The sequence below is a fragment of the Mizuhopecten yessoensis genome, unplaced genomic scaffold (genome assembly GCF_002113885.1).
Source record: "Mizuhopecten yessoensis strain PY_sf001 unplaced genomic scaffold, ASM211388v2 scaffold11147, whole genome shotgun sequence".
In the NCBI taxonomy this organism is placed as follows: Eukaryota; Metazoa; Mollusca; class Bivalvia; order Pectinida; family Pectinidae; genus Mizuhopecten; species Mizuhopecten yessoensis.
The window spans coordinates 331,617-345,007 of NW_018408903.1; the positions used below are offsets into that span (position 1 = coordinate 331,617).

General features: G+C 35.0%; 1 protein-coding gene across 3 annotated transcripts in view; it reads left to right on the forward strand.

The window, feature by feature from the left end:
• LOC110466909 overlaps positions 1-10,652 on the forward strand; it is a 31,429-nt gene extending 20,777 nt beyond the window's left edge. For 2 of the 3 annotated variants that reach the window (XM_021523700.1, XM_021523701.1), the window contains 2 exons: positions 3,288-3,290; positions 7,120-10,652. In XM_021523700.1, the coding sequence (XP_021379375.1) occupies positions 3,288-3,290; positions 7,120-7,439 (323 nt within the window). In that variant the 3' untranslated portion in view covers positions 7,440-10,652. Of the gene's footprint in view, positions 1-3,287; positions 3,920-5,463; positions 5,927-7,119 lie in introns of all 3 variants that reach the window. The other variant, XR_002464783.1, reaches the window with a different exon arrangement.
• The last annotated feature ends 2,739 nt before the right edge of the window (positions 10,653-13,391 follow it).

Here is a 13,391-nt window from a genome sequence, read left to right on the forward strand (position 1 = left end):
TTTAATTTTGACTTTTTATTAGATGCTTTAATGATTCCTTTTGCTTACAATAAGGAAACTTTTATCTTTGGACTATATAATCAAGATGGAATAAGAACACCAATAGACATTACAATTATTTTGATTATGAAACAATATATTTATTCAGCAAGATGCCTACAAACAAATTTATCTATAAATGGTCTTAAAAAAGCAATCAAGGACAACTATACTACACAAAAATATATTGCAACAGGTAAAGATGACAAATATAATAACTCTTTTAAAAATAATTGGAAAAAATGGCAAAAGTTAATTAATATCTCATGAATCTTCAATTTGCTGAACTTTATTTTAACAATACTGTATACAGTTATAATATGTTATATTATTGGTCACTAGTATATGAGTTGTTTTGTATCCATTTTTCCTATCCATAAGACATCAAAATATTTTGTTTAGCTATTACTATACATATATTGCCATTTGCAGCTGACAACATACTCTTTACTCCCTCATGTTTTCCTCTGCTAGTCATACATATATATATATATATTTACTACTGATTGCCTGATATCTCTCTCTGTCTCTCTCTCTCTCTCTGTCTCTCTCTCTCTGTGTCTGTCTAAGTTTTGTCCTTGCCTTTTTTTCATCCTCTGTCTATTTTTCTTTTTATTAACCTTTCCTTTTCTGCTTTCCTTATACAAATGCAATGTAAATGTAAACATTGGAAAACATTATTAAAATGTCAATCAATAATTGTTTGTGAAAGTGGAAGCGAGATTAGTGTGTGTGAGATTTTCAGCTATTACAAATGTAATTTGCATTGTATAAAAAAATCTGAAAGTAAAACAAATACAATATTTTTTTTTATATAAATAATCAACATCTTCCAATAGACTTATTATTGTACTCTGATACATCATGTTGTACATTGTAATGTGTCTGAGGAAACCAATAAATTTGAAACTAAATCCTGTGTAAAAAAAATGTCTTGGTCTATAATACTACGTCTTAAATCATATTTCTATATCTCAAAATGTACTGTCATTTTATATTTTCGGATTGTCCTCCGATGTCTTAGTTTCACCTTTCTCAACGTGCACATGTTAAATACTTCAACATAATAAATGTTAAATGTAACATGTTGTGTTAATTCTAATCTGTCTCGAAAAACCAAAATCTTTAAAACAGTATCCATATGATTCATGTACATCATGATTAACTTCTGTTCTTTATTTGATATGTAAAACAACTTTTATTCATAGAATAGCTATCCAAATGATGCTGGTTCTTAACGACTATGAACACTTTTTTGGTTGCTATCATGGTCTCGCTGGGACATTTATTTCTTTGTTTGATTTGAAGGTCGGTGCTTGTTATTACGCTCATTAGTGTTTCTTATGATCTTGTTGTCAATGCACAAATTCTTAAAGTGAGGACATTACTTGGATTTTACATTGATTTACACGATGGGTGTCTTCGATAACGACGAAGGTGCTTACCATTCCGGAACGTCTGGTCTGAATCTCCTTGTACCTTTTCAAACGTCTCCGTTATTTTTTCCTATAAATATTTCAATCGTCATATTTGCCCTAGATTTTGATTTCGAGTAATGGTTTTGTTGACACTTTGGTATTGATTTATGATAAAAAATGCGTATATGCAAATGTTTGGTTCAGTTATAAACGTGCTCAATTGCGTTAATGCAAAAGATTCATATAAATATTGTATAGATTGATTTCTATGATAATGTGGTTTTTTCCCTCTTCTTGTTTTTAAGTTCTGTCTTGGTCTGATTTGATCTTAAAACAGTAATATAATTTTGTCATGATAAGTAGCATAGACATTTCACTCGCGTCATGTCATTTACCTTATTAGTGTAATTGCGCTTTAAATGAACAAAGTTTCGGCAATTTTGTAGCCATGAACATGACATTTATAAAATTGAAATACTTATTTGTTGTTGTGCTTAATTGCCTGCTGAAAACTGCGGTCATTTTTTGCCAAGATACTCTTTTAAGAAGGGGCGATCATTTGATAAAAGAATAAGATAAAACCTCGTATATCTTAAAATCATCAGTAAGATAGAATACGAAAATAGAAAAGGTGGAAGGCCTTAAAATGAAAAACTATAATCGTATCAAAATTGAAACGACAAGAGATAATTGATAAATGCCGAAAACAAGTCGATGGATCCAAACTTTATAAAACAGACCGAAGTCAAATGATGCTTCGAAGTCTAGAGAAGTAAAAAAAATCGTGTTCATGACCGGGATAGGAATGTCTCTAAAATCTGAACATTCGATTTTGAAACGCTAAACTGTAAGAAGTAAGCTGGATCTCCATGCTCAGGTGAAATCATTATGACAAGTGGGGAACCGAGCAAGGACAATCTCATCGCCGAGGTTACTATATGCATATGCAAGGTTTAAGTTTTGATTGCACTTTAAAACCCTTTGTACCGTTTCTCGAAATGCCATCATTGCTGCCATTTATCCTGAATGACCGATCTAGTAATGTGTTTCGAAAAGTAGATGGCAGTGTGGTATTGGTTTGCTGGAAGGTGTTAGCATCTTCATTGTGTTTTATTCTGACATGAGATACAAGATATGCGAAGAGAGATGATTTGCATGATAGTGTTTTGGGATCCCGAAACTGCAAATGTTGACGAACCCATAGAGAGTCCGAACAAATGGCTGCCTTTCCAATGTCTCTATTTTCTACTGAACCTCTAGCCTCAGGAAATGAGACATTTCACTTGCAGCATCTTTCTATCCTGGTTCTGGACAGGACAGTCCCGATACGATTCCACGTGTTTTCCTACACAGTTCACACAGCACAGGTTGTCTATCACGACCACAATACTGGCAGACCGTCTTCGTCTTACACCTTTTTCATGATGGCAGTACTTCTGACAGTTACGACATGTAAATGAATTTGGGATGTATAAGGAGATATTGTAGCGTTGGTAATCGATTGTCACAGTTGCTAGAAACTCTGGCTCTGAGTAAACAAGTATTTATGTGTTTGTAAGAATAATGCTATTCTTCTTCCTTGTGAAAACTGTTAATTCCCAGGGGTTGTCTGCGAAATACCTCTTTGAGGAGATCGTCAGATCCCAGTGGTTTGACAGATTTGACATCACCAGTGATGCCTTAATTCCTCTTTCTTTGATATTTTTCCTTATTTTTAATAAAATTAAATGTGCTTTATCAAAAAAGTATTCATGCTAAATATTACCTCAAGATGTTCATTTCTTTTCACTTTTTGTTTGCTCCTGCCGTCGTCTATGGATCTAACAACAGAACGTAAGTATTAGTTTTATTTTCATCGTCAATCAGTGCTTTCGCCACCAATACACTACTTGTTTAAATACATAAGATAATCTCATATCACGTACAAAATATATTTGATTGAGGTCATATTAACTAATTTTATACAATAAATTGCTTGCTAGACAAACACAGTTTTCACATCACGATATTCATGACAACCTTATATAATAGACTTTTGGACAGTTGAAATTACGAAAAACATGATGAAACAATCTAAGTTCATTTATTTTTACTTTTGTATCAATAACTTTCAACGATACGGTCTTTGAAAAACAAGATAGATGTCATCATCATGTAGCTATTGTGTTACATGATTTTCTCAACGGCTTGAATATCCAAAAAAGATCTACATAAACAAAGATTTCTGGTTGTTAACGGTCAAATGAATACAAAGAAAGATTACAAGACCGAAATTATGACAAAAAGTTTGGCATATTCTTAACATTTGATGTAATTATATCTATGTAAGGTTGCATAGCAAATGTGTTTAATATAATATGTATACATGCGACAGATACTTCTAACGTTAGATTCCTTCTGTTGTTTGTTTCTGTTTTACCTTTTTAACCTTGCTATGGTCTGTCTGGATCTCACAACAGATCGTAAGTATTATTTTTGTTTTCATCATCAATCAGTGCTATCGCAACATATACACTACTTGTTTTAGTACACATGACAATATTATTTGAAGTACAATTCCCATTTAGGTTGGGTCATATCATCTAAATACACAGGAAAGTGCATGCTAGACAAACTTAATTTTAATGGTACGATAGCCATTACAATTTCACATAGAATACCATTTGGAAATATGTCATTAAGGTAAATAAGTACACACATTTTAAGATATAAAATTGGTTTTCCTACTTAACTAGTATTCGATGGTTCTTTCTTTGAAAACAAGATATATTTGGACGTTATGTCATTCATGTTTTACATGATTTTCTCAATGGCTGGAAAATTTGAAGATAGATCGACGATACCACTTCGTCCTGGTCGTTCATGGTAAAATGAATAAAGAGGAAGATTATAAGATCGAAATTAAGACAACAATTTAGCATAGTGTTCACAGTTGATGTAATGATATCTATGTTTTGTTGAATAGCAAATGTGCCTGAACCAATATATATTCATGTGACAGATAATACCTACGCTGATTTCCTCATGATGTTCATTTCTGTTTTACTTTTTTTGTTATTCCTGCCTTGTTCTGTCTGGATCTAACAACAGTTAGTAGGTATTATTTTTGCTTTAATCAGCAATCAGTGCTACCAATACATCATTTATGAAGGACCAAGGTCAGCTTATGCCATACCTCAACGTCGGTCGTCCGTCCATCGGTCGTCTGTCCTTCCGTCAACATTTCCTTTAAAACGCTACTAGTCCTGAACGGCCCAGTAGATTTTGACTTAATTTGGTCCTGGACATTCTTAGGTCAAGAGGACACAATATTGTATAAACGGTGGGTGTGGCCCTCGTTGGGGCAGAGAAACAGGACCCAATAGGGGAAATAGAGGTAAACATTTAAAATCCTTCTTCTAGTGATTAAGGAATTTCATCCCAATCTGGTATGGAGCATCATTGGGCAAAATGGACTCAATGTTTATAAACAGTGGATGTGGCCCCATGGGGCCAGAAGGGCGGGATCCAATAGGGGAAATAGAGGTAAACCTTTAAAAACTTCTTCTTCCATAGGGATTAGGGAATTTCATCCCAATTTCGCCTGGAGCATCCTTTAGCCAAAGGGACCAAATTTTGTATAAACAGTGGGTGTCGCCCCCTAGGGGCAGAGGGGCGGGCCCAATAGGGGAAACATAGCAAATCTTCAAAATCTGTCTTTTTCTGTAGGAATAATAGGCTTTTGTCCAAATTTGGTATGAAACACCCTTGGGTGAAGGGGAACAAATTGTGTATAAACGGTGGGTCTGATCCCCCGAAAAATCAGAAAAATTGTTTTCGTATACACACGTATCTTATGTTAAAATAACAAATCGAATTTACTAGATAACTTATGATGCATACAAAGCAAGTTTAATACTTGTATGGCTAATGATAGACGTGGCTGCATATTTTAATCCAAAAAACACAATACAAAAGAGAGAAAAAAACAGCATTGCTAACAGTGTTTGTTTTATTTTTACATCAGAGGAAACCTGCCTTGATAGAAGGCCTACACCCCAGGAGCTCGGTCGTCTATCGTACATGGTCGATGCGTCCAAATGTCAGCAACTCTTCATCGCGCTTGGCCTGTCTCTACCAGAGATCTCAAACACAGAGCACGAAGCAAGGAGTCTGGCAGCTGTCACTCAGATAACCAGGATGTTTTTGAAGTGGACGTACGCCTATCCTAATCAAACGTTTCGTCACATCGAAATGGCCATGTCGGAGGCCGACATGACAACAGACAATCTCGGCATGACCGTGGAGACTGGTTGGGAATGTGTTACTCTAGTCAATAATTAGTCAAAAGAGTAAAATCAGGGGCTGTTTAGGATTCTTTAAATCGAAATGTAAATGGAGACACGGAAGTCCAGCCAGTGGTAAGAACCCGGAAGGGTTGCGGGTTCGAGTCACGGCACTCCGCTTGTTCCAGTCTACTCAGCTGTAAAGTACGTGGTTGGGTTAAGTTTAGTATTGTTTAACGTCCTATTAACAGCTATGGTAATTTATGGACGGACCTTTCCTGTATGCAAGATGCATGCGTGTAGTGTATGAGTGTGTTGTTTTGGAGGGTGCGATATGTTTTTGCTTGCCTCCTTGTATAGCGCGGAACTGATGCCGACTTTCAAAGGCTACCTCACTAAAACAAAGCCGAAGACATAAAGCAGGACACCCCACTCGGTCACATTATACTGACATCGAGCGAACCAGTCGTCCCACTCCTAAATCGCTGAGCGTTAAGCGGGAGTAGACACTACCATTGCTACAGACTCTGGTATGTCTCGGCTTGGGGACAGAACCAAAAGCCTTCCTCACAGGGTCGAACGTGGTTGGGTAGTGCTAGAATTGTAGAATGCTAGTTTTGAGCGCCGAAATGGCTGCACCGGCTGTATGCTCCCTAGTAAGTTGAGAACAATATTGAGTGGTTGCAAAGGCCCTATAACCACGGATACTAATTTGTGAACCACTTTGAGACGACCTAAGAACTAGGTTGTGATAAAGCGGTATATGAGAACCTCGAATTATCATATTTATTATTATAATTATAAAATGTTGGTAATGAGACTGAAAGCACATATGTCGTTATTTGTAAATACGAAGAGCCGCTATGTAAGGTAATATCCACAGGACAGACTAGATACTTACTGGGAACATTTTCTGTTTGGAAGCTCATATTGTGTGTTAACTCTTTTTTTACAACTTATCTTAATCACTTTTGTTGGCCCGGATGCTAGCGCTTGGTGTCTAAATGTGGGGGAAAGCATGAGAACCCGGCAAAAACCTACGTTGTCAGGCGTGTGACCCCACAACTGTCCACTTCGAACGGGGATTTGAATCGGCCTCCTTAACAAATGAAGGCTAGTGCGCTTTCGACTGTGCCATCCGACCACCCAAAACATCTGTTTAATTTGTCAAGCAAACAATACAAATGAACGTTGTTGTAATCTACATACAGAAAAAATAGAATTAACTAAGCACGATTTCAGGAGTTGGTGAACATTGTTGTCAAGTTTTCAATAACTCCATGAGAATAAGACAACTTGGCTTATCTTTAGTATAATAGCACTACTTGTAATACTGTTTAGACGCTTTTGTTGTATATCACAAGAAAACTTATTAGTCCGATATATTTTTATTGCAGATGACATGGACTCTGACGAGAAGGGACTCGACAGACAACTAGTCGTCGGTGAAATAGGGGACCTTGTAGACAACATAGGCAAGAATTACTTCAACCTGTTTCTGGAGCTTGGGCTCTCAGTCCCTACCATAGAGAAGTGTGGAATGGATCACATCAGTGATAAAAGTAGAGTGGAGAAGCTGACCAAGCTTTGGATCAACACTTTCCGAGACCAGGCAACCGTTATCAGGATTGTGAAGGCAATGAAACTGTGCAGAATGGACTGGCACTCAACCGCAATGGCATACTGTGTTGCAGACGAGGAGGAGATTACGGAATAACCATGGTGGAGTTGTGCTATTCTGTAATGTACGCGGATACCAGCTACCGACCAAAGAAGCTCGACGTGTTTACCCCTATGTGTGTGTATTAACGAGTATATAAATACCGACGCTTGTGAAAGAAACTCAACACAAAAACTTTAATATGTATGTATGAACGTGATTTTAAACTGTCTATAGTGGCACTCTCTGCAGTGACAAAATTACACGGATTGGATTCAAGTATGGACCTCAAAGAAATTATCAAAATGTATATGTATCAAATATAGCTTTATAAGCTATGATGTCCTACGTAATATGATGAAGATCTCCTTGTTAAATTCCAAAAATGAACAACGTTTCATTTGTCATCGGATTCAAGGATTCAAATGTAAAATAATTCCGAATAAATCTAGAGTGGGACACATTTTCTCCTCCCCATCACGTTCAGGTTCGAACGTAGGCTAAAAAATCATCCGGTACTCGTTTCCCTATCTAATTCTTTCTCCTCAATTGACAAAAGACCTTAATATTTGACATAAAGCACAGTTTTGTTGCGTATGGAACACAATTTTTCCTGATTATATTTCAGTGGTTTTGGTAAAAGTTTTTTTTTCTAAATTGTTCTCCTCTTTCAAGTTTCTTTTTTCACATTTCTATTAGAAAAGATACAGAACATATGACTGTAGGTTTTGTTAAAACCTTACTCAGATGTTATTTTGTGGTAACTATGCGGGCTAGAAACGTAGAGAATCGACCAGAAGTTTCCGAATGTTCTCGCTAATATAAAACTATCAAGTTCCTCGAAGTTGTATACTTATATCGGACCAACGAGATATCTTTAAAATAAGTGTGACGTCCCAAACATAACGTAAACTATCAATGTAACTAGCGGATATTGGTTCGGAGTTACTGATTTTATTGAATATGCAGGTACGTTATTATATCTTTGTTTCCGTCTATTTATGTAGTACTTTATAGTTACGGATGATGTTTATAATTGTATCATAAATTACAAATACATTCTTTATTGCTTTACATTAGTGTTAAATACCAGTTTAAGTCGTATGTTATTGTGCTTATAATTTATACCAGTTCTATAAATAGACAACAGAGACCAAGATCATAAATACTTGATGCTTTACGCAATCATGTTTATTTACACCATTTTGGCTCAGATGACACTAAGTGTCTGTAAGTGTATTATGTTTTATAAAGCCCGTTGTCTGCCGGCCGTTCGTCTTTCAGCTGTCTCTTTAAATTGGTTTTCATAAGAACTGACATGCTAAGGGAAATGATGTATTGTTAGCAGCTACTGGTAGAATCATGTATTGTTAATATTCACCTTATTAAATTACCTTAACGTACGTTCAATATCAAATGGGGCAGACGTGTTAGAAATTCAACCAACTCTCCTGTAAAGAACCGAAAGATTTAGAACCATGGTACTTGGATATGTTATGTAGACCATATAAGCATATTTTCTATACTACCTTTTTAGTAATTTATTTAAGTCAAATGTGCAAAATATGAAATACAAATGTTTCAATGAGTTATAAATCAATAAATCATGTGGTTTTATGCACCTCCTCTTTTGTGTAAACAGTAGTTAAGAAACATGTGGATTTGCTGCTTCTTTGTCACCTATGAGTCCTAGAAGGACGAAACAGCTATAAGATGTAGTGTAATCAGTTCTCGTATATTATATACACTGTACTTTCAAATTACGTTTATCCTTCCATAACGCCCAACGTCATCCTGTCCTAAAAGAAGTACTATCAGGTGTTTCTCATATTTGACATGTTGTCATTTTTTTCAAGTTCACCCAGGTCAAAATATGAATATTTCGAACAGTATTATGAAGATCTAAAATAGCGAAACCTGGTTTGGAAGTCTATGAGTGCATTTTTTTCTCTTTTGAATTTTGTTGTGTCACCTTTGATTAAGCTTGTGCAAGAGGGGGATATGACCAAACATATACCTTGTATGGATTCATATAACATGTCAATATCATTTCATAAATCAGTATGTATATATGTATAATTTGGTGTCACAATTTGTCTTTGGAATTTTGCTAGATTTTTGAATAATATGAAATAAGATATCATAAATTCTGCCTGTTCAGCGAATTTATGATGTAAATGTAATACACCTCATAACACCACAATAGGATATATTATTAGTGTATATTTATGTATGCCATGGTGTTATTACACTGCCTACTATTTGTGTGTAATAAGACAGTGACTGAAGGCCAGAGCATGGCGATATAGTCAGAACTGTTAGATGTTGAAGTGAGAAGTCGTATATTTTTATGAGTATTTGTATTACTTGATCAAAATGCTTGCTATAACACTATAATATCAGAACTAGTTCGCGTAAGGAATACCATATTTCATAGTGTATCGAGGTGTTGCGTATTGTTACATAACTAATCGGATAATTTGGGCTTTGGTACAGTTTTATGTATATCACATGTATTGCTGAGAAAAGGAAAAGCAACAACCGAGTTGTAGTCGTACCATCAAAGGATTTTGGAGGGATACAGTCACTTAATATTTCTTATTGATGGATTAACCATATTAATACTATGACGAGTATTTCACTTACCTATTCATTAATGTATATGCTGAAATAACATGAATATCATGATTGTGTATGACAGTTAAACAAGCAATGCTGGTAATTCGGTTAACAAATCTGAATGAACATTTAATCATGGCTAGAAACGTCATTTTTGTATCTTAGTTTTTCTTTTCTCACGCTTGACAAAACGCATTTATGAATTTAATAAAGTAATTCGACGTTTACGATGAAATTACATTTTACAGCTGCTATGACAAAATAATTGCTTTTGGTGAAAATAAAATACTCGACCTAAAAGGATGATACTTTTGAAAAATTAACACAAAAAGTAAATAATAGTTTTGCGGATATGCAGTTTATCTTCATCTCTGAAGAAATATATTCCTTTGTCAACATCAGAAGATTATGTAAACCTGTTTCCAACACTTTTTATGTTGTATTTTCTTTTATCATGTGCTATAACAAATTGACGAAGTTGCATTATGTTGTAAGTTCAAATGGATGGTGGTAATTTGTCAAATTCGATTTGGTGTAAATATGTTACCACCAACTGAAATGATTTACAAATTGTACGTGTAACTTTGTAAACCACCTGTATGTTATATTGTATATGTGTGTTGATTTTTTAATAAATATAATTTTATATTGATACTACTCTTTCATTGTCAATATCAGACGGACGACAAATAATATTTATGTCAAATACTACTAGTTTGGTACATTTGTACATATACTACTAGCTTCTTACAATAGTTTTTGTATGATATATATTGGTTGACAAAATCATATAACACCTGCAATTAAAGTTTAAAACAAATCCACTCATACAAGCTGTAAAACATTATTAAAATGCAACTTTACAAAACCTGTAACAGTAGCAATATTGTCATTAATGATAACACAGATTGTTTATTTAAATCCAGGACGAATGGATTTTTTTTATAAATTGAAATAATTATAAACATTTTGGATAGCTATCACTTAACACACTTTCTGTTTTTTAGATAAACTGTCTATATTGGTATAATCAATCCACCAACCTTTGTTCCCATTACATATACAATCAACCTTTGTTCCCAGTACATAAACAAGTAACCATTATTCCCAGTATATATACCAACCACCTTTGTTCGAAGTACAAATAGCAACCACCATTGCTCCCAGTACATATATACAAGACACTTTTATTCCCAGTACATATACCAGCCACCTTTGTTTTCATATACCAGTCACCATTGTTCCAAGTAAATATACTAGACACTTTTGTTCCCGGTACATATACCAACCACCTTTGTTTTCATATATCAGTCACCTTTGTTCTCAGTATATATATGTCACCTTTGTTTCCAGTACATAAACCAGCCACCTTTGTTTCCAGTACATATACCAGCCACCTTTGTTCCAAGAACATAATCCGCCCGTCTTTGTTCCCAGTATTTATATACAGATCATTGGTCATTATATATAATCCAGTCATATTTGCTCCCGATAAAACATTGTATCCAAGTACGTAATCCTTTCATATTTGTTACCAGTATATAATCCAATCACCTTTGTTCCAAGTACATAATCCAGCCGCCTTTGTCCCAAGTACATAAACCAGTCATCTTAGATTCAAGTAATTAATTTAGCCACCTTTATTCCCAGTACATATACCAGCCACCTTTGTTTCTAGTACATATACCAGCCACCTTTGTTTCCAGTACATATACCAGCCACCTTTATTCCCAGTACATATACCAGCCACCTTTGTTCCAGGAACATAATCCGCCCGTCTTTGTTCCCAGTATATAAATAGATCATTGGTCATTATATAAAATCCAGTCATCTTTGCTCCCGATAAAACCTTTTATCCAAGTGCATAATCCTATAATATTTGTTCCCAGTACGTAATCCTTTCATATTTGTTCCAAGTACATAATCCAGCCGCCTTTGTCCCAAGTACATAAACCAGTCTTCTTTGGTTCAAGGATCCCAGGACATAGACCAGCTCCTTTTGTTACAAGTCCAAAGTCCAGTTACCTTTGTTCCAAGTAAATAAGCCAGTCCCTTTTTTCCCCCTACCAAACCTGTTATTTTCTTCCTAAACACACAATCCAGCCACTTTTGTTCCTAGTATATAATTCATTTGAACAACTGGATTAACAATGAATGTATTAATGAGGTCGAAAAGAGGAGCTTTTGGATAAGTGACGGCTGGGTAGCGGGACATCCAAGAAACAAATTGATGTAAGAGGCTTGGTGGTAGAAAAAAGTGGATAAGTAGTGGCTGAATCAAATTGGCCTGATAATGCGACAAAATAATTAGTGATGGCTGTAGAAACAAGGATTAACTGAAGGACATTAGGATAAGTGACAGAGGCTGTAGGAGGTGCTAAGTGATGATGGAGGGCTAATGTGAGGGTGTCGGCTGTGTAGAAGGACATATGTGGTGTATAATCATATAAAACTATGAGAAATAACATTAGAAAACAACGCTGAAAAAATCGCTGGCAAGACACTACGCCGCTATTATAAGTCGCTTTCAACGCCAAATTGCATAAAGTAATCACCATTCCACAAACTATGCAACACAATCGTAGCAGTGGTCGAAATTAGAAAATGCTTAACAAAATAATAGTAAATGGATGGTCGAATGCATACCTTGTATTGATAAAATACTATTCAAATCGACCGAGTTTAGTAATTTTTGATCTGATTGTATACGGTTTAGCGTCCTAGGACGTGCCTCCATCTGTGCTGTGTATGCGTGCATGTGTGTATGTGTTCCGGAGACAGGGCATGTTCGTGTATTTGCCTTCTTGTGAAAGCGCTTTTAAATAAAGAAAAATCTTTCATAAAATAAAAATCTTTCTGTGATGTCTGTAGATCCAACTTCAGTTGGTGGAATGGGGGATGCAGCCAGCAAAATTTTCATTTTTTAGGAAAACCGTGTGTACCAACGTTTGGTCATTACTTGTTTAGTTGCAGCCATGGAACATCTTCTATTACAAATCGATATCAGAAGGGAATCAGGATTTTCAATACTTTGAAAATAATCAAATAAAGAATGGAGGACATTTTAGTCATATTTTGTTGTACCTGTTATTTAACCATAAAATATGAAATATGAAATATAATGTTTTGCAGAAAACAATACATAAAATAGTAAAATGTAAATGCTAAATACAAAGCAAGTAGTTTCAAATTGAAGTTGTATTATAGCAGCATAGATCTCATGAAAGGCAAATTGAGTGATGACGTTATTAAACATTAATGAAAGGGTTTTGTTGTCACATTTGAGTCAAGTGAAAATAAAAGTGTTTCTTTGGTATAATTTATTTAAATGATAGATTTATAATAAGATTTATCAAATTTATTGTGAGCTGATTGGAAAAAAATAAAACA